This window comes from Armigeres subalbatus, chromosome 2 (genome assembly GCF_024139115.2).
Source record: "Armigeres subalbatus isolate Guangzhou_Male chromosome 2, GZ_Asu_2, whole genome shotgun sequence".
In the NCBI taxonomy this organism is placed as follows: domain Eukaryota; kingdom Metazoa; phylum Arthropoda; class Insecta; order Diptera; family Culicidae; genus Armigeres; species Armigeres subalbatus.
The window spans coordinates 401100494-401127702 of record NC_085140.1 but is presented as its reverse complement, the minus strand read 5'-3'; the positions used below and the strand labels follow the sequence as shown (position 1 = coordinate 401127702).

The following is a 27209-nucleotide window of genomic DNA, read 5'->3' as shown; positions in this document are numbered from 1 at the left end:
TTCCCATTAATAGCAGTATTTATTTGAACTTTAGAAATGAAAGCAGTCACACTGTTTATTACAGTGAACTCTCTCTAACTCGATATTTTCTCTTACTCGATAAAATTCAAAGTCCCTTGAATTTTGCATACAGCGCTACCTCCGTAAGTCGATATCTCCCTTACCCGATATTCTCTAAGTCGAAGTAATTTCCCAAAGTATATTCACCTCGCTAACTCGATGTTTTCAGAATAAGTTCACATTCACAATATTTACGATGTCGGGCCATTTGGCCGAAAAAAATGAAAAACTCGTGTAATGTGTGCGAGTAATGAGTAGTTGGAATTACATGAAGTGTGCAGCGAGAAGTGAGAAATGAGACATTTCGCACATCTCATAATAGGAAATAGGAAGTGAATAGTAAAAAGTGAAAAGTCTAAAGTGAGAAGTAAGAATTGAGAAGTGAAAAGTAGGAAATGAGAAATTTGAAAAATGAGAACTGTGAAGTGAGAAGTGTAAATTGAGAAGTGAAAAGTGAGAAGTGAGAAGTGAGAAGCAAGAAGTGGGAAGAAAAAAGTAAGAATGGAGAAGTGACAATTCGAAGTGAGAAGTATGAAGTGAGTAGTGAGAAATAAAAAGTGAGAAGAGAAAAGTAAAAATGAAAAAAACTAAATTCTCAAAAGCGAGAAGTGAGAAGCAAGAAGTATGAAGTAAGAATTGAGTAGTGAGAAGTGAGAAGTAAGAAGTAAGAAATGAGAAGTAAAAGGTGAGAAGTGAGAAAATAGAAGGCAGAAATTTGAGAAGTGAGAACTGTGGAGTGAGAAGTGAAAAGTGGTGAGTGAAAGTGAAAAATTAGAAATAAAAAGTAAGAAGTCAGAAGTGAGAAGTAAGAAGTTAAATATAAGAAATGAGAAGTGACAAATTCAAAATGAAAATAAAAGTGAAGTAACTCACATCTTACTTGGAAATTGGGAGGAATCTTGGAGGAAAAAAAGCAAAAAGTGAAAGTAAATTGTGAAAAGTGAGAAGTAAGAATTGAGAAGTGAAACGAGAGGTCAGAAGTTAGAAGTGATAAGTTTGAGAAGTGGGAGGTGAAAAATTAGAAGTGAAAGATAAAAAATAAAAGAGAGAAGTCAGAAGCGAGAAGTGAGAAGTGAGAAATGCGAAGTGAAAAGTGAGAAGGAAGAAGTGAGCATGAAGAAGTGAGGAGCGAGAAGTGCGAAGTGAATGGTGAGAAATGATAAGAACAAAGTGAGTAGTGAAAAGTGAGAAGTGAAAAGTGAGAAGATTGGAGTGAGAACTGAGAAGAGGACCAAGTAGTGAGAAGTGAAAAGTGAGGTGAAAATTGGAATGTTGGAAGAAAAATATAAATGTGTTCTCTATCTCGATGGTCAATATCGAGTAAGGGAGAGTTCACTGTATTATTATTTTTCATAAAATGGAGGATATTCTGTTTGTTGGGGAATATTTGCCATTGTTTCCCAAGTCATCTAATTTGCCGTAGTATGGTGAAGTTCTTCGTATGCTCATGTTTCACTTACTGAGAAACTGAACTTCGTAAGTTCATGTTTCATAGCTGAGAAACAAACTGCTAAACAAAGTGCGCAAATAACAACAGAAGCATTGATAGCTGTATAGAAAGGAAAACAAATTAATCAAGTGTTTGGTAATAGGGCAATTGAATTTAAAATTTTGCGTTACCATAAAAATTGGAGAGATCTACAGAAAAATAGGCTGCTAATGTCGACGATTGAGCTTGAGAAGAGGCAATACTTTTCTGATTCGATGGAAAATTTATTCGACATCTGCAAGAAGTGTAAACCGAAGAACAAATTGGAAAAGCAAGTAATGCGCTACTTGCAAGAACAGCGACCGCGGATCAGCAATCAACAAACGAATACACGTGTAATTTTGAATAAAACAGTATGTCTATAAAACAACTATTTTGACGTAGGACTACGTCTGTCTTTTCTATATTGGGGTACACTTTACGATGGCGAAAGTCGGGGACCGTCACGAGAATATGATAGACTCTAAACTTTAATATCTCAGCCGTTTCTCGATGGATCTTCATTTTTTTTGACCATTCGATAAAGGATGAGTCAATGCTTCTTTGTATTTATATAAAAAGCCTGATTTTTAACTATTTACTATCGATAATTGATAAAAAGTTTAGAAATAGGTAAAGCAACCAATCACGTACATGCATCACTAGCACAGACATCAAAAACCAATCACTTGCGGGTTTGAATCTAATCCTCAGTTTGAACAAGATTTTACGCAGAGCGGACACATCAAAACGATCGCAGCGGAGCGGACACAGCATCACGGAGGCGCTGGTAACATTTTCAACGGAAATCCATCGCAGTGGTGGTGGTCCTCGGTGTCATTCAACCTCAACGCAGATCATTCAACCTCAACGAACCAGCATTTTATATGAAGAAAGGGAAAGGGTTGACTACAAAAATAGCACTGTTGCGATCCCGTGCCGACACTTTTATTACATTACATTTATTACAAATTGCTGTGTTGCTAGTTGTTGGAAAGGCGCATTGGGGAAATAAAATTGGTTCTTCTCAGGACTAGCATTTTCTGAACAGAAAGGTTTAATTGCGAAAATTGACTGTTTCGGTGGCATCGGCGTTTGGCGTGGAAGCTTGGTTTCTGTTAGTGATTCCATCCATTCAAATTTACGGGCTTAATTTATTATTGTATAATTTATTATATAATAGTGGCTATATTTACTACCTAGTAATCCCCCAGATGAATTTGAGCCATAAAAATTGAAATGTAAATTTGAGAACGGTGTTTTTACGAACTGATCGTAAGTTTCGAGTGGAAGATGGGTTTTCAGTTTTAATTTGTTGAAAAATGACGATAAAGATATACTTTTTCCCATTGGTAATCTTCTTCTTCTTCTTCTTATTGGCATTACATCCCCACACTGAGACAGAGCCTCCTCGCAGCTTAGTGTTCATTAAGCACTTCCACAGTTATTAACTGCGAGGTTTCTAAGCCAGGTTACCATTTTCGCATTCGTATATCATGAGGCTAGCACGATGATACTTTTATGCCCAGGGAAGTCGAGACCAGGGCTGTGCAATGTCAGGATACTCTTTGTACATTCATAGAAAACCTAAAATGATACTCTTTCTATATGGCTAACCATCATTGCACAAAGAGCGTCCAAGACAACCAAATGGAACGACGCTCGTGCTGATGAAGAACATGCGAAAATGTGTATCCCCGCTGCACAAGATATTGTGCTCTATGCTTTGCATTAATTTTCACACGATTAGCTTTATATGTGTGCACGGCCCAATGGCAGTACAACTGCAAATTGATGGTGATGAGTATCTTTTCGAAGGCAAGTGAAATGATGGTCCGGTATCGTGCCACTCTTTTATATATTGGAGAATGATGGAAGAAGCAAATCCAATCATTTCAATAGGCATGTCACAATAAACAGTTTTGTGCCACTATGATGGTTGAGGAGAGTGTGGAATGCAGAAGAATAAGCGTGTCTATATCAGGGTGTTAAAAGGTGTTGATGGTGATGGTGCACAGCCCTGGTCGAGACAATTTCCAATCCGAAAATTGCCAAGACCGGCACCGGGAATCGAACCCAGCCACCCTCAACATGGTCTTGCTTTGTAGCCGCGCGTCTTACCGCACGGCTAAGGAGGGCCCCCATTGGTAATAATTATTTTGAATCTCATGTGTTAGATTATGGCGTGATTAGCGTGAAGAATGCTTTACCTTTCTTGTATATTTGGTTTTTAGATTTTTGACGAAATTTCTTGGGAAAAAAGTGCAAAACAAAAAAAAATCACTTGTAATGCGTTTTCCAACTAGGACTCTTCGCTAAAAATGTAACGTGTCTTGTTTTGATTTATTTCACGTAACACCTAAATTTTTAAAATCTTTTATTTATTTTTGTTGCATTTTCTCCCGCTTGCAAGGCAGTGGCATATAAATAACATTCTCCGAACGGTCCGTTGTCTGCGGAATCTCGATCAAAATGGCTCGCGCGCGACGGGAAGCAGCTTTCTTATATCTAATGAAGTAATTCCATTAGCCCCGCCCCTTCATTAATCGTTATGAGTGCACATTATATTTACATCCATATCAGATCAAAAAGGGGTGGGGCTAACGGGCTTAATTTATTGAATACAAGAAAGCTGCTGTCTGGCGCGCGCGATCCATTATTATTGTAAATATTTGAGTAAATAGTAGTTAGGTTATCAAATTTTGCATGCATCTTTTAGGCTAACTTTAAAATATAGAAAAACTTTTATAAATTAAAATTAAAACAATTAAAATTAGAAACTAAACTAAAGATGAAGGACCAAGAGGCCAACCACTTGTAATACTGTAAAAATAATGTGTATGACAAAACAAATGGATAATAAATAAATTTTAACTAACTAGAGCGCGATCCATTTTGATTGGGATTCCGCAAGGAGCGATTCGACAAAATCTGATGCAGCGGAGCGGACACGGTAGCACGAAGGCGTGGGTAGAATCAGTGGTAATGCTGGAAGTATATTCCAAATGGTGAAGGCTTACCGAAAAATCATCGAGTGGCGGTCGAACAATTTCAACGGAAGGTTATTAGAAAGGCGCATTGGGAAAAGAAAATTGGTTCTTCTCAGGACCAGCATTTTATAGAAAGAAAGAGTTAATTGCGAAAATGGACTGTTTCGGTCACAACGGGTTTGGCGTGGTAGCTTGGTTGCTGTTAGTGATTACATCCATTCAACAAATTTATTGCATCATCCCTTCCATCGAGCGTTTGTGATTTTGCTACCGAAGAGTAGCTTTCTGCCGTTGCAAAACGATTAAGTTTTGCACTTTGAAGAAAATTTATCTTGGATTGACCTTCTTTTGTATAACCAGACACAAATTATTATGGTAAATACCATATATTTCGTATAGCTACGTAGTCCTACGTTTGTGTTCAACCCGATTGGGCTGCACCTTTGAGTTTTCACTTCTGTCTTCTTCCTTCTCGTTTCTCCTTTCTTACTGTTTCTTTCTTTTTCTTCTTTCTTCAATCTATCTTCATTCTTGTGCCTTCCTTATTTTTTCTTCCTTCTTCCCTACTTCTTTTAGCTTTATCATTCTTCTTTCTTTTTTACTTTATCTTTCTGCTTTTTACCTTCTCCATCATTTATTCCTTATTCCTTCTTCTTCTTACTATTTATTTTTCTTGTTTCTCTTTCTTCTCCTTCTTCCTTCTTTTTTTTTTTTTTTTTTTTTTATTTTACAAGGGAGAATGCATTTACACACTAACCCAGTACACGTGCATTGTAGTTGCCAAACTACCACACGGAAGTGTACTGGAGTGTCGGACTCGACCATACCGGTAATACCGACTAAACTCCTTGGGCTCCACCATCGTTTCCCCAGGAACTACCTCGCAGTACTACTTCTGGGGGACGGCAGTACTAAGCGTACTCACTCATTATCGCTCACACAGGCACTCGTCCCACGCGAGACTGACTTGGGTGCTCGCACCCCATTCACTCCATTTGAGTCTTACTTGGATGCTCTCCCGGACGCTCCGCTGCCATGCCTCGAGGTGTCAATAGCGGTAACTGCCTGGGCCTACAGATATTGCGCTACGACACTCTGCCTCAGCACGAGCAGATCAATCACACCACTGCCGAAGCAGACCATACGCTACCCTGCCGAAGCAGGGACACTCCCCATGCACCACATGTGCACAACTGTAGGTGTGTGGGTACAACCCACTGCTACCCTACCGCCGAAGCAGCTTCTCCAAAGACCATTCGCTCCATGTGACCCTTTTTCGGGTGCTCACTCTAACACTCCACTGCAATGCCTCGAGGTGTCGATGGGATACCTCGACTCCTGCCTCAGCATGTGCAGTCCATACTCAGACTTCTGCTGCGCTTTGAGGTGACAATAGCGGCGGAGACACGCTATGACACTCCTGCCTCAGGGCAACCAGAGCACTTCTCCCCTGCCGAAGCAGCTCACGCGCTACCCTACCGAAGTAGGTACACTCCACAACTTATTCTAACACTCCACTGCCATGCCTCGAGGTGTCGATAGCGGTATGTGGGGACTAATCAACGATACTACGCTACGACACTCTTACCTTAGCATGTGCAGTCCATACTCAGACTTCTGCTGCGCTTCGAGGTGGCCATAGCGGCGGCGACTCGCTATGACACTCCTGCCTCAGCACAAACAGATCACTCACTCCCTGCCGAAGCAGCTCACGCACTACCCTACCGAAGTAGGGACACTCCACATGCCAGTTGGCACTCCCTCCCTGGGCTTGTGCTTTTGAAGCGGCACACAGTCGCTTTGATAGAGTCCGCTTACGGGCACTTGTGGTTTTTTGGGAGGGATTTTAGCAGAGCCCACTGCTAAATCCCACCACGCCCTAGGCAGTTCTCCCTGACTCGCAGACAGCTGGGGAGGGGTCGTCAAGCCCTTGGACATCATGCTGTTCCTGCTGTCCCTGCTGCCCCCAATCCTCCTTCTTCCTTCTGCCTCTATCCTTCTGTATTACTTCTAACACTTACTTTCCTCTCACTCCTTATTTCTCACTACTCACATTTCATCTCTCATTTTTCATATCTCACATCTCACTTCTCACTACTCTAACCTCTTACATCTCTTTTCCAACTCTTACTGCTCACTACTCATTTCTCTCTCTTTATTCACTCCTCACTTCATACATCACAATTCTCATTAATCATGTATCACAATCCACACACTTCTAATTTCTCTGTACCCATCTTTCAATTCTCACTATTTACCACTTCTCAATTTCAATTCAAGCTTTTATAATAAATCTTAACATTTTGAAGGTTAATCAAGTGATATTTTGCTTTTTGTTATAACATAAGGCGAAATTTAACAATACTAACACGGTTATCAAAACAATAATTTTCTGTTAGATTAATCAGTTTTTTCATAAATCATTTTTTTACTTGTCTTTTCCAAAATCAATCAGTACCCTCAATTGGAAGGTAACAAATCAAATCGATATGACAAGCAAAATTGCCCATCTGCTGAATGTCCCAGCATGGCATCCAGCACGTCGCACCAAACTGCACCAGTCCATCTTCGCATTAATGACCTCCTTTGAAGGCAGCAAGATTCTCGTCGTACCAAACTGTAATTTCAGTACCTATAGAGATGCCACGATCGAATGCACCGCATCCAATATTATACCCATACGCTTGATGTTCCCTGCGATTGCATTCAAGTGCGTGTCGTCACGTCGACGTATGCCCAAGTAGAGAGCTTTAAATGTGATTCCTTGGAAATCAGCTTTCGCGCTGTGATAATTTATGATATGTGATTTCCCGCGTGAACCTTAAAACGTAAATCCATTTATCTGTACAATCTTACTCAGTCAATACATAAAACAATCATAATCTCATGATTTATATTTCAACCGCAGTAAACATCGTCGAATTTAAATCGATTCTCTGCCATACAGAACTATGTTCTTAGGAGTAAGAAACATAAAGTTACATGTCGCCAACGATATGTAACTCCGTTTATTATCGATCAGGTTCAATGTTCAATTGATAAAAACGGGAAGCGAGAATTGAACGTTACAATGAAAAAAAAACTTCGCGGAATCTCGGCGACCTCTCTTCGGAGGATGCGTTGGAAAATTTTCCCACCATACTGCCGGTAAGTGATACGTGATCATTGCCCTTATCGGAGTGGTGCCCGTTGCCAACAACAACAGCAGTTCAGTAGATGGAAACTTGTTGAATCTCACTGCGCACGATGAAAGCCCCTTATTGACAACTGCGCGCCGCTGCGACCCATACCCGTCAAGGTAAGACAACTTTTTCACCATTTATTGTGCGTTGATTATTATTCGATGATTCCATCTTTCTGGACCGGCGATGACCATGCATGGAGGGTACTTACGCCTACGGAGGAGTTCAGCGACTCTCTTCGGCCTCATCTTGTACTTCATCGCCCTCTGCTGGGATGACGGCGCGGACTCCATAAATATTTAGTGATAATTAAAAATTCAAGCAAACGACAAATAATGAACGGACATTAAGCATGGCAGCTGAATATTTTAAAAGTATTGTCCAATGGCCTCGTGAAAAACGAACACCTATATCTACCTATAGGTCCCGACGGGCAAATAGCCTGAAATAATGGACGTTAGTAACAATGTTTTTAACTAATTTTATTTATTTGTTTAACTAATTTTATTTGCTAATTATCTAATACATACATCCATCTCTTAGACTACATGTTACGAGTTTTCTTCACACTATCATCCTTATTTACAACTTAAACTAAACTTAACCCAATTTATACTAAGGTACAAGGAGCTGATCGTTGCAATAGAAGATTGCAACGATTTTTGTCTAAAATTGGAAATTATTTTGTTGGACATTTGTTGCAATGTCGCAATATTAGATATTCTATGAAGTTCATTGGTAATATACCACGGAGGCAACTTCAGAATCATTTTAAAATTTTTATATTGTATCCTTTGAAGTGCCTTCTTTCTGGTATTGCAGCAACTTGTTACATTTGGCTTGAATGCCTTCAATGTGATTTTTAAAAGTTATTTTTGATCTAACAGAAGCCCTAAATATTTTACGTCGCTAGACCGATTAATAGGAACCCCATTCATAGTGACAATATGTCTGCTAGAAGGTTTCAAATAAGAAGCTCTCGGCTTATGAGGGAAAATTATAAGCTGAGTTTTGGAAGCATTCGGAGAAATTTTCCATTTCCGCAAGTAAGTGGAGAAAATACTTTTTTGCAAACTACTACAAATGACACGAAGGCATCGCCCTTTGGTAGAAAGGCCCGTGTCATCTGCAAACAAAGATTTTTGACACCCTGGGGGTAAATCAGGTAAATCAGAAGTAAAAATGTTATACAATATGTGCCCCAGTATGCTGCCTTGGGGAACACCAGCTCTTACAGGTCATCTATCAGATTTCGAATTCTGATAGTTTACCTGCAGTGAGCGGCCTAATAAATAATTTTAGATCCGTTTAATAATGTACAGAGGAACATTAAAATTGATCAATTTGACAATCAAACCTTCATGCCAAACACTGTCAAATGCTTTCTCTATATCAAGAATATCCTTCAGATTTGTTGAGTCAAATCAAATTCGTAACTCGTAATAACTGATGAGTGGTTGAATGCCCATGGCGAAAACCAAATTGCTTATCAGCAAAAATAGTCAGTCTCATCAGTCTATTTAAAATAATCTTAACAAACAGTTTTCTTATTGAAGAAAGTAAACTGATTGGGCGATAACTAGAAGCCTCAGCCGGATTTTTGTCCGGCTTCAAAATTGGAACAACTTTGGCGTTTTTCCATTTATCTGGGAAGTATGCCAATAGAAAACATTTGTTAAATAAATTAACCAAAAAGGATAAAGAGCTCTCAGGAAGTTTATTAATAAGTATGTAGAAAAAATCATCATCACCCGGAGAATTTTCTAGTAATAGATCTCACTTCATCCAAATTAGTTCCCAACGAAGGGTTAAAAACATTCTCTTGATTGAGAATGTCTTCGAAGCTCCGTGTAACCTTATCCTCAATTGACTAGTGAGACCTAGACCTAGGGTTTCGATCTGGGATCCAACTTTGAGACATTATTCTCAAGGTTGGTATTTCTCAGAATAGTGAAACGTTTTTGCCTTTCTCGTACAACAAAGTTGTACCGAAAGGCTATAGCCCTACTCCAAAACACAACTTTTGATAGAAGGCCCGGAGACCCATAGGGTTATATACCGATCGACTCAGTTCGACGAATCGAGATGATGTCTGTATGTGCGTATGTATGTGTGTGTATGTGGGTGGGTGTATGTGTGTATGTGTACAAATTTTGTAGACACACCTTTTGGAACTTAGCATTACCCGATTTACTCGCAACAAGTTGCATTCGACGGGGAAGGCTGTTCTATTGTTTGCTATTGGAAATTGGCCCGATCGGATATTGCATTTCGGAATTATTGAAAAATTATTGTTTTTCCCAAAGGACTCCCCTTGGAAAAAAATTTGAAAATCGAAAAAAAAAATTTCAAGAATGGTGGCAATGCATAGTAATTAATGCAAAAACATGCAAAATGATAGAAAATATGCGATATATTCCCCTAAAGTGCTTTTTTGACCTTTCTTATGTGATTTTTTCAGTACATTTTACGATGCACGAGAAAGGCATCATCGCCGCTAGATGGATTAATCTGGGTTTTAAATCCATTCTGCAAATCTTGTCAAACAGCTTTCAACACGGGATCGCGAGTTCTTGGGCATTGCCTTCGGCTCACATTTTTAAGACGGAACAGTAGCTGAAGATCGTCGTCAATAATAATGGAGTTGAATTTAATTTCACATTTAGGAATTGCAATGCCTCTGGCTTCAACAATTAAATTTATCAAAGAAACGAGAGCATTATCAATATACGTTTTATATAAATCCCAATCTGGGGCCCTCCTTAGCCGTGAGGTAAGACGCGCGGCTACTAAGCAAGACCATGCTGAGGGTGGCTGGTTTCGATTCCCAGTGCCGGTCTAGACAATTTTCGGATTGGAAATTGTCTCGACTTCCCTGGGCATAAAAGTATCATCGTAACACGATATACGAATTCAAAAATGGTAACCTGGCTTAGAAACCTCGCAGTTAATAACTGTGGAAGTGCTTAATGAACACTAAGCTGCGAGGCGGCTCTCTCCCAGTGTGGGGATGTAATGCCAATAAGAAGAACCCCAATTCGCGAATACGAAAGTAATGCCTCTACCAGTGTTGGTAAAATCACTCATAAATCTCAATCAACGAGCCCTGCCGTACGAACGAAATCGTCTGCGATTTTAAAGAAATGCATCACGCTTGAATTTTTCATGCTAAAACGCATCATTTCACTCATTTGCCAAAAAATCATTTTTGTTTAAAAACGCATTTGAAATCAATTTGGGGGCAATTCATTGCTTATACATGGAAGAGTGTCTTATATTTTATGCGACAAACGTCAATTCAATGTTTATAACGAAAGAGAACAAAAGAAAACCTACGATGATTCAAATAGATGATTCAACTCTTCCATGAGTTTTTAGGTGCTGAGTTGGGCGCGTTTCAACTCACGCTTGATTTGAATCGTCCATGAGTTTTGAGATTTTGCGTTTTTACCAACACTGGCCTCTACTCACTCTTATGGAAAAAACACATTGCTATCTGTCAGACTTTCGTGAAACATGGCCGCCGATCACCCTTTCTTGTCCCTCTACAGTAAAATCCTATGAGGAACTGTCAGACTGTGCGTGAAGAATTTACCTTCGTAGTCGCGAATTGGATTGTGAGATTTCAAACGTCACAGGAAGGTGATCAGAGCCAAAGCCAGCATGAGTTACCAATTGGCCACACAGCTGACTTGAATCCGTTAAAACTAAATCAATTGTCGAAGGATAGTAGAATAATCGAATAATACACTACTAAAAATCTACACATATTTATTGGCAAAAATCCATAGATTTAACTTATGATGTATATAAGCGCACACATAACCATTCTCCACGCAAACTACTAATAAAATATATATCCAAATAAGCTTTATGTGTGGTCTCGAATTAGCAATTCAAGACAAAATTTTCAAAACGACTTATCTGCTTTTGTAAACAAAGATTCAAGACGATTTGACGAATCTGATAGCTCTCCCACGCAAACCAACACCATCAATAGGTAGGTGAAGGTTTCCGCTACCTGTTAATGGTGTTGGTTTGCGTGGGAGAGCTATCAGATTCGTCAAATCGTCGTTTGAATCTTTGTTTACAAAAGCAGATAAGTCGTTTTGAAAATTTTGTCTTGAATTATTTAACTTATGTGTGGTTCTATATCGATTTTATTAGGGTGGAGCTATTGCAAAAATTTATAACGGCGACACATATATCTTATATAGATATTTTTGGCAGTATCCCGCAGAAAACTCTTCAAAATTCGTGGGCTTCGTGGCCGTGCTGTTAGCGACGTCAATCGTCTAGACGCATGTGCTGTGGAGTGTGGGTTCAATTCCCACCCCGGTAAGGAGAAAACTTTTCGTAAAGCAAAAAGTTCTCCACTGGTCCACTGGGAGTTGTGTAAATGTCCTGTCCGTTGTCTCATGCTAGATGTTAAGTGTTCAGTCTGTGCGACCTCTGGTCGAAGACGGTGACCCTGTCTTTTAAAAACCTAGATTAATCCACCTAGCGTTGGTGGTGCCTTTCTCGCATTTAGTTAAGACACCAACCTTATATGGGGTTTATATGGTCCGAAGTACCATTTTCTTCATAACTTTTAAACGCAATGACCGATCGTTATAAAATTCAATAGTGATCAACAAGGCTTTGTCTCCTGTCGAATGAAACTTGTTGCGAGAAAATCGGTTAAGGATTACTATACGAAAAGTTGTCTAATGTTTTTTATAGCTTTTGTGCACACACATACACACACATACACACATACATACACACGGACAGACAGACATGTGCTCAGCTCGTCGAGCTGAGTCGATTGGTATATAATACTATAGGTCTCAGAGGCTTCTATAAAAAGTTCGTTTTCGGAGTGAAATGATAGCCTTTCGGTACAACTTAGTTGTACGAGAAAGGCAAAAAAATAAAGGAAATTAAATTGTACCGTTGGAATTGATTTGAGCATTATTCCATGAACGGTGTTTGGCATTGAAGGAAAATTTGGATTTGTTGCGAATTAGCATTTGAAGATCAACTCTCAACAAATTCTTTTGCTACCAAGTTTGCTGCCCATTGCACTGGAAAGGCAAGTAGGCAGCAATGATAGAGAAATGTCTAAAATTTGTTTCAACAGAAACTCCCAAGGTTTCAAAAACTTTGGGTTTCAAATGAAGAATATAGTTTATGATTGATACCTCTATCAATGACAATGGCGACGAGTTTTAGTTATAATGGCAATGTGCACATTATGAACTGTTGAGGAGATCATTTTTTATTTTGACTTAAATTCGTTTATTTTCATTTTTGTTTGTTATATTTTTTTACATTTCAAGTGGTTGGCCACTTGGCCCTTCATCTTTGATTCGGTTCAATAGCAGTGGTTGGATTTTAAATGTAATCTATAAAGTTTATTTAATATATCAGAAAAGCCTTAGGAGGGATTGATTAATTTAAAAAAATTTGATATCCTTACTACCATGTACACTAATTGGAACTAGCGCCCTAATGGTCGCCTGGTCCGATTGAATGCAACGGACCCTAAACCGTTCCTTACACTCATCATAGCGCTCGTGTAGAGTTTTAATACCGGCCAGACGGTGGACCTCAGAAGTTTGTGTCCTGGGAGGGGTGTTCATGAACATCCTCAGGAACTTGTTTTGAACTCGTTGGAGTTTCAGATGATGAGTTTTTGCGCATCTCTCCCAGACCGGCACGCCATATTCGATCACGGGGAGAACGATGTGCTTGTAGACAGCAAGCTTATTTTTCTGGGACAATGACGACCGACGGTACGGTCTCCAGGCGGAACAAGTTTAGGGGATTTAGAGTGATACAGATCTTCCAGCTGGCAGCTGGTGAGATACTCTGTCAGGGTATCCAGGTCTCGTTGGAGTTTTGCCACTAGCGCTCTGATCACTACCGTTGTAGGCGATGGAGGTGTTATCTGCGTTGATTGAGACCCGGAATGTACTTGCCGACAGGTAATTGTTGATGATTTTCACCAGGTAGCTAGGAATGATTGTAGCTTGTACACCAGGCCATCATGCCATAAATTGTCGAATGCCTTCTCAATATCTAGTAAGGCCAGGGCGGATGTTTTTGAGACAAACTTGTTCCGTCTGAGGACGTTGGTAACTCGAGTCAGTTGGTGGACGGTTGACCGACCGTGTCGGAATCTCTAGCTGCCTGCAGAATCCAGGAGGATGAAGCGGAGGCCATTCGCTGGAGGATGGAGCTGGTGGTGCTGAGGCTTGAATCGATGCTGCTGCTGCGTCCATTCGCTTGTGCGGCTGCAACGGTGGAAGTACTGGTACCGCTCGTTGGGGAGCCGTGATAGCAGGAAGGTTCACCTCGTCGATCACTGGAACACTGTTCCTCTTCGGATGGGCTTTGGTTGATGCTTTCCTTCGGATTTCCAGAAGCTCCGCACATTTCGAACAGCCTTTCGTAGTGGCCCGATGTTTTTCGCCACAGTTGGCGCACTTTGGATCGGCCACCTCCATCTTGTCGCACTCGTCCGTCGGGTGCAGTTCGCCACACTTGTTGCAGCGTGCGGCCATGTGGCAATTTCTGGTGCTATGCTCGAAGTTGAAACATTTGGTGCACTGCATCACGCCACGGGCAGATATCGCTCCCAGCCGACGACGGTGTAGTTTATTACTCCGATCAGCTTCAGGTCCTTGAAGGAGATGAAGCCATGCTCCAGACGGACCAGGTAAAGCTGATCTTGGTACTTTCTGGCCTTGTCGTGGCGAGCGATTTTGTGCACGGCGACAGGTTTGAGTCCACTGCTTTCAAGCTCGGTGATAAGCTCTTCCTCCTTCTTATCGTGGAGCCCTCGCAGCAAAGCCTTGAGCGGCATCATGCTGGGGAGCTCATGAGTGTAAAACTCATACTTATGGACCTGTAGGAACTCCACAAGGCACTAGGCACAATGTGCACTTGAGGCCCTTTGCAATGAGCAGGCGGATTTTCGGCCGCAAATCCGGTGGATCGTCCTTAACGAAAACAAGCGGACACTTCTCCATCCGCTCAGTTTAATTCTCCAGTCGTCATCAAGCGGTAACGGCGAGAACACGTTGCTCTGCATAGCTGCTTGGAGGGGTTTCCCGTGCCTCCAAGAGCAGTACGCTTAGGCACTTTTTCCGCGACCGAATCGGCCACCAAGTCTCCCATGACGGATCTGGGGCGACGAAGATAAAACGTAAACAGCGAGCGAACGAGAAAAAAAAAACAAAATGCGCGAGCAAAAAGCACGTCCGTACGCGCTGCTGTCTCGAACTGGAATGATGTGGAGTTCATTCATCTTCCTTACACGCCAATCTGAAACAACCCAGCGGCCGGGTCGATGCTACCCGGATTTTTTCGATATTAGCGGTTGTCAAAATCTGGGTATGTCAACAAAATGGATATGAGTCAGACGAACCCGAAATCTGGGTAAATGGGGACTTAAACATTTTCGGACACAGCAACATGGCGCCGACGTTGCATTCCGAAGAAAATGTTGAAATTTTTCATTGTATGCAGCAAAAAATAAGGTAAGAAAGGTTAAATTTATCATGGCGGAGCATTGTCGGCACAGCTGGCAAATGATATACGTTGGGGGAAACTGTATTTTTCAACATTTTTTATACATTAACAATATTCTGGAGCGAAAAGAGCTGGATACCGGATACCCAGATTTTTTCGCTTGTACTGTTACCCAGATTTGAGTTTAGGTACCCGAACCCAAATTAGAGTAACCACGGTTTTGCTGAATTTGGGTCACTTTGACATAATTCTGGGTAGATCCAGTGTAGCATTTAAGCGGGCATTCCAATTTAAAATTTTCAAAACAATATTCGGGTTCATTAAAAGGAAGTCCAATAACATTTTTTTTAGTAAATTTGATACCAACCTGAGCAGCTTCGATTTTGGTACATATTTGCTTTGAGCTTTGCATCAATCATGTGATGCAATTGTTCAGTTAGAAAATCAAAATCGGAAGCAGCCATGAATACCTGAATCAGTATCAGTCAGTACGACCGTTATTTTCCGTTGAAGAATGGGTATGAAAATAATACATCGTCAGTAAATTTTCCAAGTAATTGAGAAATTTCAATTCAAATCTCATCCAGTTATTTATTATCAGATGGCTTTGAACAATCGCTCAGTTTTGTCGACGTACGTGAAGAATGTATGCCGCTTCTCAGTTAAATACTGAAGAAGGCGTTTGCGATCGTCCAAGGATCCCGGCAAAACGCGGCAGTCACCCTTCCTGACAATCTGAAATGAAGCCTTGATCATTTTGAAGGTTGCTCAAAATCTCATTCATTCAGATACCACAATTAAAGGAATCCTTTGCTTCTTCGCATGAATCGAATTACCGATTTGCTCAATTTCGTCATGAAACAATTAGAATTGATTGCTCAGTTCGACAGGACAAGAATTATTTCCAATGTTAGAGTTACAAGGAATGTCTGAAGTCTCCAGCTTCCTTCTATTTTTTTACCGTTTTGGCAGGACGGTCTTGAAACCTTGTTTCTTAGAAGGTAGTGGAGAATTCAGAGACTACCCCTCTCTCTTGTTTTTTATTCATTGCTGAGCGTGGAGACGCTTCTAAGAAGTTTTTCCCAGAACGGTGTCATTGCAGGACACTATCAGCCCCTTGTTGAAGAACTGTAATCTCTTTCTAAAAATTGCCGGACAATGGCTTAACAGATGTTCCGAGTCTTCTACATGTAGGCCGCAGAAACGACATACATCATCTTGAAGTTTTCCTGTCAGCTTCAAGTGATATCGGCTCGGGCAATGACCTGTCATAAGACCTGTGTATGTGTTAAGATCTTTTTTGGAAACATCTAAAATTTTGCGAGTGATAAATACGTTTGTTGTGATGAAACGTATTGACTGTCTCGCAATCAAGGTTTTTTTTCAGATGTCCCCTATTTTAGAATGTTTCCAAGATTTGAGTTCCATTCGAAGACAACATGCAGATACACCACAAAATGGTTCGGGACCTATGAATTGTCGAGATGAACCAAGTCTGGCGCAAATATTTGAATGCCTATAATTTCTGCGTTAATTTAGAGCATTCAAGAATTGCCTTCAGCTTGGAAAACAGTTGGCCATTTGCCCATGGAAATTGAAATATTTATCCCTGGGCCAGTTACGCCTGCTCCAACTTGATTGTTCAGCTTTGAACCATCGGTGTAAAACACAATTGATCCTGAGCGAAGATTTCGTCCACCGTTTGCCCATGTATTTCGCTCAAGATTAATTACATCAAAACAACGATAAAAATTGTATCTTCTCCTCATCCAGTCATCATTGTTTGTGATAAGTGAGTCGATACTTATTTTGTTTAGAATACTAAGATGTCCTTTTAGGCCACCTTCGAAGAGGTTTGAATCTCTTTTGATCTTCAAAGCACTCTTCTCTGCTTCTAATTGAATAAATTGATCCAATGGTAGCAAAGCGTCTAGCGCTTTATTCGGCGTGCTTCTCATTGCACCAGTTATTGAAAGAGTAGCCAATGTTTGAAGTTTTTCCAAGTTTTTCTGAACCACTCTTTCTTTTGTTTTTGGGCACCATTTCAATGCGGCATATGAAGTTCAGCGTTTCACAATCGCCGTATAAATCCATTGAATCATTTTGTGGCGTCGCCTTACTTATCCATAAAGCATTTGTCGCTTTTCTCAATGCAATCCTCAAGATGTAAGTTCCAATTCAGCTTACTGTCAAGTTTAACTCCAAGATGCTTGACTGAGTTTGAAAGTTTCAAATCTGCTCCTTTCAATTTTAAAGTAGGAAAAGAATGAATTCTTCTCCTTGTAAACGCCACCAATATGGCCTTTGAAGGATTTATGTTTAATCCTTCATTTTCACACCATAGGGTGATGAAATTTAGGGCAATTTGCATTCAATTAGAAATAACACAGTAATATTTTCCTCTCACCAATATAACTATAAAATCCACGGGGCCAACTATTTCGAAGCCTCGAGCCTCCAGTTGTTTGAGAAGATCATCAACGATTAAAGACCACAATAGGGGTGATAGTACGCCTCCTTGGGGACACCGTTTTACTGCTCTTACACCAATTGATGAGCTTCAAAGGTTAGCTGATATTTCTCTTAAACATCTCACCAATCCAATCAACAATGCATACATCGAAACCTCGTTTCAACATAGCATTCTTCATTGAATTGAGAGATTTGTTATCGAATGCTCCTTCAATGTCAAGAAATGGTGCAAGTGAGATTTCTTTCGCTTCAAAAGATCTTTCCAACTTTGTAACTAGCTTGTGAAGCGCTGTTACTGAAGATTTACCCTCCTGATATGCAAACTGATTTTTGCTTAGAGGAGTTTTCGTGAAATAAGATAATTTTATATACTCATCTATAAGTTTTTCCATTATTTTTAGTATAATGGACGATAAGCTGACTGGTCTGAAGGATTTTGGGCATGATTTATCTTTCTTATTGGCTTTTGGTACAAATGTAACCCGCACTTCTCTCCACGCAGTCGGTATATAGCCTTATATTAAGCTTGATCGGAACATCTTAGTTAGTAAGGGTGTTAAGATTGCTTTTCCCTTCTGCAGTAGTACAGGAAAGATTCCATCCGTACCTGGCGCTTTGAAGGGTTCAGAAGAATCAATCGCCCATTCAACTTTCTGTTCAGTAAATATTTCATTGCCCAGAGCGCCAGCATTGCTCCTGGTGTAATTCATCCCAGTGACTATTCATTTGTTGAATATCACTCCTGACTTCATTTACACTAGTTTGCATAACAGATGTATTCTGGTCTTCATGTGAGTTAATGATAGAACACAGGAAGTGTGTTTGCATAATTCATTCTAATGTTTCATAGCTTGTCTTGGTAAAAGACCCGTTGTCTTTTTTAATAGTCCCAAGACCATTTGTGTGATCTTTAGCAAGGACTTTCTGAAATCTAGCAGCTACTGGAGTACTTTCACAGTACATAGGTCACTGATACTCTCTTTAGCGGTTCATCGATCGGTGTTAGTGTTGTCAGCTCGATTTACCGTAGGTTCCTATTCTTCTTGTTGATGATTGCTTGAATTGTCCTCTCCTTATATCCCTTGATCTTCGCTGTTTCCAAAATGTGTTGTAGCTGCTCCGTTTTTCCGTCTTTCGCTTTGGGGCATCGTCTGCATCCAGTGAATCATATGATGCAATGCTGCCATTTTATGTTGATACGAAAGATTCGATGTATATTGGATGACTCTCATGGTGTTGGTGGGCTTCCTAGATTTCGAAGTCTAATGTTGCATTTGTTCCTTTGATGACCAGTAGATCCAAGAAAGGTAATTTACCTTCATTTCCCTCCTCGTGCACATTGTTTATTGCTTCCAAAATCCTAGGTAGGTCTTTCCGATTGATGATGCTGAAAATGTCGTAGACGTTTCTCCACCATTTCTCAGGTAGTACTCTTTGTCCCTGTAGGTTATCCTTCAATTTCGCCATGAATAGTTCGCACAAAAACAGTGATAGTGGATTTTCCATCGGTACACCTTTCGTCTGTTTGTAGAAGCTTCCACGAAATGTGAAGTAGTTCTCCGCCTTTCCAGCTTTAGGTACATTTTCACCTTTCCTGGCCATGCTGTTTCCGTCCTTTGTGTTAGCAGCCAATCTTCCAGATGATTCAGAGCGTCTTTCACTGGAACGCTTGGGAACAAATCCTGCTACGTCGAATGATACCATCATGTCCATCTTCTTCGATGCGTCCTGATTCCAATAGCTTCTGGGCTCCTGGGTGTTGACGAGTGACCTGCTGGGGAATGGTTTCGGCATACTTTGGAACTCCATCACTAACCATTTGGCCAGGTTTTGAATAGGGGAGCCCACTGATGAAACTATCTCTCGAATCCATCCATAAACTCGGGAAGGAGATTCGAGAGATAGTATAGTTACCATATACCGTATATACCTTAAGAGATCTTGTGACTCTGCGTAGTGAAGTTTAATAATTTGTGTTTCAAACAATAATCTTTATTAGAAGCCTGGATAAATATCCTGGCTCTATTCTTGATAACTTGATAACTTGATAATCTTCTTAATTCTGAATTGCATAAAATGTTTCTGCATCCAATGTCACAAAACTATCAAAACAGAATCCGATTTTCCATCGCATTGTAATGAGCGAGATGGCACTAAGTGATTAAAAAGCGTGTATCAATTCCAACTCAATTTGCGTCTTACTGATAACGATAGCAACGCTTATCAAATCTTCCGGATGTTGTCAATTTTTACCGAATTATCGCAACCCAATCAAAATTCATAATCCCAGCCAAACAATCCGCACAACAAATTTGCTCTTCCGAACAAAATCATAACAAACAATCCAACACCCGTCTCTTTCTTGCCCATGTGAAAAGCACAGCAGCGAATTCCGATTGGAATGGTGCCAATCCGTCGCCCAACAGCCCTCAGTTGCCGAACGAATTTCAACCTGCAATTCCGACTGGATTCACCTGCCGACGGCGGAAACCGATCGGCCGGGAAGTAAATCAGCGCCTCACCTGTGTCGCTGGCTCCCACGGCGTCCGAATACAGCAGAATAAACACCAAAATAACAACACCAACACTCGCACTTGACGCGGCCATTTTTAATCGCGAATCGAATTATTTTCTTTTGACTTTTGTTTGCTCGCGGGTTATTATTTTTGTTTTTCTTATACGATTTTTGCTTTTCGCGGTTTTAGCTCTTCGTTTCAAGGATTCGAATCTCGAATCTGTTGACATGGGCAGTGATGCCATATAGCGACATAATCATATTCAAAAAATTAATACTTTTTCTTCAACATTAATTTGCCAATTAAGGCCAGAACAAATATTATTTTCTTCTCCAGTCACCGCCCCCTCGATTTTTGTGACTTTATCTTATTATTTAAGAGGGAAATTCAAAATTTGATTGAAAAAAAAATGTTTGGAGTTGTATACAAGACACGACCGGTTGACGTAGACTACGTAAAACCAAATTAGTATGTACACTGTGTAGGAAATAATAGGAGTATGTTGAGAATATAATAAAATCTATAGAATCATAGAAAATTAGAATTAGAAAAGTAGAATCATACACTCTAAAAAATCATCACGTCATATTCACGTGAAAAATCACGTAACTGATCTGTCTTGAACAAACGACGATTGTTACGTGACGTTAGTAATGCTCACTTGAAATTCACGTAACTTTTACTAAAATCACGGTGAATATGACTATCCACGTAAACAATTTAAGTGAGATTGTGTTAGTGTGATTGCAGTATAGGTCATTGCGCGCCGCAAACCTAACCTCACTTTTTTGACAGGTACTGGTCCTGTTATTTACGTTTCGGACTTAGAATTTTTTTGATCCAAATTAATTCTGCATATTTCACGAGTTGAGGACATTCCGTACATTCCGCATTCAAATATTGGTAATTATCGATAAGCTATAGGTAATTAACGATCAGAAAATCCAAAGAATGATAGAAGTATCTCAAAATTAAAATAAAGTCGCCTGTAAACAACAGGACCAGTACCTGTCAAAAGTCGTCACTGTGCAATGGAGTATTACAGCTTCGGCGTTTGCGAAAGCCCGGCATTGTAAACAAGAATGAATGATACATAACCTAAACATAATGAGACTTCGCGGGCGGAGGTAAGTGATATTTTGGGTGCATCTAGGCGGATATTTTCCGTGCCTGCAATTCTCCTCTTCGGAAAAAAAGCAACGGAGGTGGGATAAAATGTTTTAGATTCGTTGAAAAATGATGTGAAAGACAAGGAAGCTCCATGGAAGTCTAGAGCTACAGTTTTCTGGTCACGTTAGTATAAAGTTTATAGTCTAGGTTCCACTGCTTTTGGTTAATTAACAGCGGCAATATTAGCAATTTTCGAGCAAGCAGCTGGTTTCAAATTCTCAGCGATTCTTATTGATAATTCTCATTGCTATAACTCCAAAGCGCAATGACAAAATGACGGCATTCCCTGTATCAATGCATCAACAACGCGAAAAAGATTCTCTTTTATGGGCAGTCCCTGTCCATTTTTGCATTCATTCCAAAATCATTTTATTGCAATACATTTCAAAACATGCAGTGGTTACCTGCTGTCTTGTAGCTTTCACTTAAAATTCACGTAACCAGTACGTACAAATCACGTCAGGCTAACCTGATCAAACACGTAACTTCTTTCAAACTTCACGTCATTACTACTGGAAGATCCAGTCAGAGTTACCGGATAAATCACGTAGCTCAAGGAAACTAAATTTTGTTCAGGTTACTTGTCATTCAGGTCACTGTTACGTGAAAAGTAGGGTGGATGAGAACCACATTTGTTTTCAGGTAAATATGACGTGAAGATTTTTCAGAGTGTAGACAAAAATAATTAACCAATAATTCCGTTCTATATAGAAGAGAAGGAACTATCCCACCGACACTGCTACCCAGCTTAAGTAGCATCTCCCACTCTGGAGGGAGTAGGGACCCAACTGTCTATAGCTGGGCCACCCCATTCATACAACCCAGTTCAATAATTGATAATACTCTAAAAGTAGGCAAATACCAAGGATTGGAACGCGCTGCATAGGGGATGCATGATGCATGAAAAAACTGAAATTTTCAATAGTTTAACATTGATACTTAAAAGTTTCAAGAAACTGGCAAATTGGTGGAAAGTTTATGGATCGATTGATATATAAATCATTAAAATCCATTGAAAGATAGAGGACCTATTAATGTTACAAATCTCACATGATTTCGTGACGGTCCCCCATTTTGAAATTTTCATTTTACACCCTGTATCCGAGTCCCAACGTTACGGATAAAAAAAAGCTCCAGCACAGTACTTTTCAGCAACGTACTAGCCTTTAATGTATCTGTATACATAAAAATGAATTTCTGTCTGTCTAAACCTTATAGACTCGGAAACTACTGAACCGTAAAAATTTGTATGCAGAGGTTTTTGGAGCCGAGGAAGGTTCTTAATATGGGTCAAGACCCCTCCCCGCCTTGGGAGTACAAATAACCCGAGATCTAATCAGAGAATAAATCAATTTTAGGCAAAACGAAGTTTGTCGGGTCTGCTAGTGAAAATAAAAACCATGATTTTCACTGGATTACTTTTATTGATGCCTCAAAAACTACGTTCTACACTACGTTCAAAATTCTCCAACTACTTGGTTATAAAACATATTTCGTCAATAGCGTGTATCTGTTATAGCAAATATTATTGGTATATGCTCTTAGATTATGTTTTCACAAAATTAGTAGCCATTATTCTTCGATTATCGGTTTAATATTTTTGGATCATGTTTTCATAATATATTAGTTGTCAGTAGCTGAATGCTGCAGATACTTGTTTTTCTCGTTTATTTATTTATTTTATTTTTTCTTAAAAGTGAGCTGGCTTTCCATAATTTCTGTCCAGTCTTTTTCTAAGCTTATAAATGAGCTTACTACATAGACCTACATGAAACAGAGCTAAGTATTAAGAAGATTATTTCAGTGATTGTTGTATATAAGTCAGATAGTTGTTTTCGTTAATTTTTGTTTTTAACATCAAATAAAATAATTTACAATTATGCAGCTTTTAATCGCTGATCCAATAAATACAATTCCGGCCAATTTTGTATATCCAAATAATAGGAGACACATGAAATGCTTAAGTTCTAAACAATTTTCATTTCTGTTGTGTATGGCACTCCGACTTATGTCTACCATGCTTCACTGCAAAAGCTGGCAATCACTCGAGGCAAGCAAATAGTTCTCTAGATCCTGTCCAATATTTTCACTTTTGAATCACAACGCAGAACTCCTTCTCTCGAAATGGATATCGCTAATACGAAATCGGACGGCTCTTCCCAGCTACAATCCATTAAATTTTGTTTTATATTGCCCTAAATCACTTAGGGCACGAAATACTAGCAAAGACATGACGGTTCTCCAAACTCCTCCGGTGGCTCGATTTTGAAACCGTGTGTATCCAGCGCCTGCAGTTCCAGCCGCGATCGGTTCGATTCCACCAAGCTGTTGGCTATATGCTGGAACATATCCTCCAACCCTTCGCCGGTCTTGCAGGACGTTTTGAAGGTGGCACTGATCAAACTGTGACACTGTTCGCAGAACGATTCCATGTCCGCGTCAGACACTTCCGGATCACCGGTTTGCTCAAGGTCCACCTTATTTCCGACTAGAAAAATCTTCGCATTCTCTGCGTAGGTGACCACGTCCAACATGTGCTGCGACAACGAATGGAACGACGCAGGATTGTCCAGCGCAAACACCAGCAATGCAGCTTCAGCAAATTTGTAGTAGCTTGATGTGACGGACGCAACTCTCTCCATGCCACCGGTGTCCCACAACTGAAGCTGAAAACCAGACAGAAGATTGAATACAAAACGCGTAAAACAATCAGAAAGATGTTTGCTCACCTTGATAGCCTTGTCGCCAATGGCAAAGCTGCGATCATAATGGTCCAAGCCCAGGGTGGACTTCCGATCCGTTGCCGTAACAAAATTATTCGTAGCAAATCTCCGAAAGATAGAACTTTTGCCCACGCCATACTCTCCACATAGGATCACTTTCTGCTCGGGGATGCGTACCGAGGCCATTACGTGACGCTGTTTGGCCACGCCGCTTCCTGCACCGTCGCCGGAATTATCCACCTTCTTTGATGATTTTCGTCACTCGCCCTGATTTTCCACGTAGAATCCAGTATAGGAATGTCTACAAAAGTAAAATTATCAGCAATATTCTCTCTATTCAAGTATTCTATAACTGTATGAGCAGATATTTACAATCAGTAAAGAATAAATTAATGCAGGGTGTATATTTTTCTCTTTGCACTGATTTAATTAATCGCCTATCAAAACTTTTTTTGTGGATTTATAACTTTTTGACAGCTTTTTATTTTGATTCTTCTTTCTTATTTTTGCTTTTCGCATCAGGGTTGAATTTTGAGACGAAAAGACATTGTAGTTTGCGTTCCGATGAGATTGCGTTTTTGTTAAAGCCCCAAACGCAATTCAGCGAAATGGTAAACGCCGTCACGTTCAGTTCGTTGAGTTCTCCAAGCGCAGTTTTTCGCACACTAATACTAAGGACACACCTGCGGTACTTGTACCATGGTATAAGAGAACAAGAAAATTATTACAAGACTATCTTTGATAAAGATAATAATTGGTATGGTACTCATTTCAAGATTCTTGTACCATGGTACTTATACCACCAGTGTGTCATTAGTATAACCTTACTGTATAGTAAAAGTGGGTGGTAATCTTGTTGCGGCAAAAATATCACGAATACTTTTGGAGGAAGACAGCACACATTGACAGGAATACAGCGAAGTCACGCACACCTCTATTCATTTGGAAAAGTCAATTCATTTGCCTTGTCTAATGGCCCGTTTACATATAGGCTAGTTCTAGCGGACAATGCACTGTCCGACAATACTAGCCCTATATTAGCACAATGTAAACAGGAATTGTCCTCGCTAATAAGCGTTTACATTACGCTAATTTCGTGCTAGTATTGTTGGATAGTGCATTGTACGCTAGAACTAGCTCATATGTAAACGGGCCATAAACGTAGCATTACGGCATGCCCAATGAGCAGCTATGAAGAGCGCTCAACAACAGAATAGGGTAAAGTGCCCAATAGTGGACCCCCAACCAATAGTGGACCCTCCAGCCATTTTTGCATTATTACAGCACAATGTAAACATTTTGCTATGAAATTCCATCGGGAGAACCTACCCTACAGTCCTATGATTTGATTACATGCATTGGAAATGCTATGGAAAGTAAAATTAAATGATTTTTTTCAATTCTATAAAAAATAAACACGAGAGTGTCCATCATAGGAATATTTTGAAGGGTCCATAATAGGGAAGAAGAACGTCCCGAAACGGAACATAAAAATCAATTAAAGTGTCGACTATAGGGAAGCACCTATTATGGACCCCCCGATGGTCTACCAAAAAGATATTGTGCATTTAGACCAAAACTGTTTATATGACGCTGACGAACTGGCAGCAAGGCTCACTTCCGACGAGATTCACACGGAAAAATAAAATAAATATGCAGCACTGCACGGTGGGTTCTGTCACAAAATCGAGCTTGTTTTTGTCGCTGACAACGTCGCTGGGATTAAAATGAAATTCAGAAATCGATTTCCACGATTCCGAACGCTCTTCCGACAATGTGTTGGTAGCAAATTCAAATTTTGTTCTGACGCTCATGATGTCGGAAGTAAAACGTCGGAAGTCGGAATACAATTTAGTGCTGGCGACACAATATTTTAGTTACTAGATAAAGATTGTCGCTTCGGTTCCCTTTGTTCTGCTGTCCGGAACATGTTGGGTACCAAGCTGTCAAATCGTATGGATTTTCCTTCTTTGACATTTAGCTCCCCTATCCTCGCCAGCAAAAGATGTTCCGGACAATGACGACAGCGACAATCTTTATCTAGTAACTAAAATATCTTTTGTCTACTATAGGGCGAATTCAGTCAGAATTTAAAATGTTTATTTCAACGAATAACGTCGAGTATTTGAGTGTTTTATGTATGTATCGTGAAGAGGAGATACAGAACTTGGTATTACAGTCGGGATTCGCTGGTTGGGATCTTAATACTTGGGTCACTTTTTAGTTGGGCCTCCGCTGGTTGGGCCATGGCCCAACTAAAAAGCAACCGTACGTCAAAATTCAATGTAAACACGAAAAACGGGATTGGGCGTCACTGGACATCATTTGTGATGTTCAAGTCGAAATACACGTGTTCAAATGGCTGTCAGTTGGCCCAACTAAAAAACCGAATTCGTTAGTTGGGCCGAGGTCGTGGCCCAACCAGCGAATCGCGACTGTACTTCTTATGACAAAAAGAGCAAAATTTCGCTACTAGGGGGTCCACTATTGGGCATTTTACCCTAAAATATCTAAATCTTAAATTTAAATTAAATTTCAAATCAGATTAATAAAATAAATCGTAAAACAATTAATTGTATTGAATTTCTATTGTAGTATTAATGTGGAATGTATACCAAATTGTATGGTATTTTTCCTGTAAAACAATAAAAAAAAGTTATAGAAAACATTTGAAACACATTGTTTTCTTCGAAATCATCCCATTGAAGAACCGTAAAATCAATTGTTTGGCTCTGAATTTTGTATGGAAAATTTTCGATTTTATTATTGTAAAGATACATAACAATCCCCCTTTTTTTATTGTAAAAGTCCCATTTACCATTCACTTTATCGTGGAAAACCATTATTTCTGATGTGATTTAATTGTTGAAATTCCATCACATTCAATGGTAATTACTATGTTTTAATTGGTGATGTAACAGTAAAATTTATGATATTTTAATCAAGGGGCAGGGAAACAGTCAATAATCATTGAAAAATGTAAAATTTTAATTGTTGAAAGAATCGGCGGAATGGTTCGTATTTTTTTTTTCAGTGTAAAAACCCTAAAACAGAATTAACGATTGCACCATGACGTCATCGGACACCATATGAGGGCAATGTTTACATTT

The 27209-nt window shown here is 39.8% G+C and overlaps 2 protein-coding genes across 4 annotated transcripts in view; both read right to left on the bottom strand.

The window, feature by feature from the left end:
• Positions 1-20344, bottom strand: part of LOC134213296 (bone morphogenetic protein receptor type-1B) — a 601077-nt gene extending 580733 nt beyond the window's left edge. The window contains exon 1 of one of the 3 annotated variants that reach the window (XM_062692236.1): positions 20213-20344. In XM_062692236.1, coding sequence (XP_062548220.1) covers positions 20213-20297 — 85 coding nt within the window. In that variant the 5' untranslated portion in view covers positions 20298-20344. The remainder of the gene's footprint in view (positions 1-20212) is intronic. The other 2 variants (XM_062692235.1, XM_062692234.1) reach the window with 2 other exon arrangements.
• A 2436-nt stretch (positions 20345-22780) lies between these two features.
• LOC134217550 (uncharacterized) lies at positions 22781-24628 on the bottom strand. Its single transcript, XM_062696329.1, has 3 exons — positions 24472-24628; positions 24106-24400; positions 22781-24042 (listed from the first exon to the last, which is right to left on the bottom strand). The coding sequence occupies exons 2-3, from the start codon at positions 24283-24285 to the stop codon at positions 23596-23598; spliced, it is 627 nt and encodes a 208-aa protein (XP_062552313.1). The 5' UTR covers positions 24286-24400; positions 24472-24628; the 3' UTR covers positions 22781-23595.
• Between the last annotated feature and the right edge of the window lie 2581 nt (positions 24629-27209).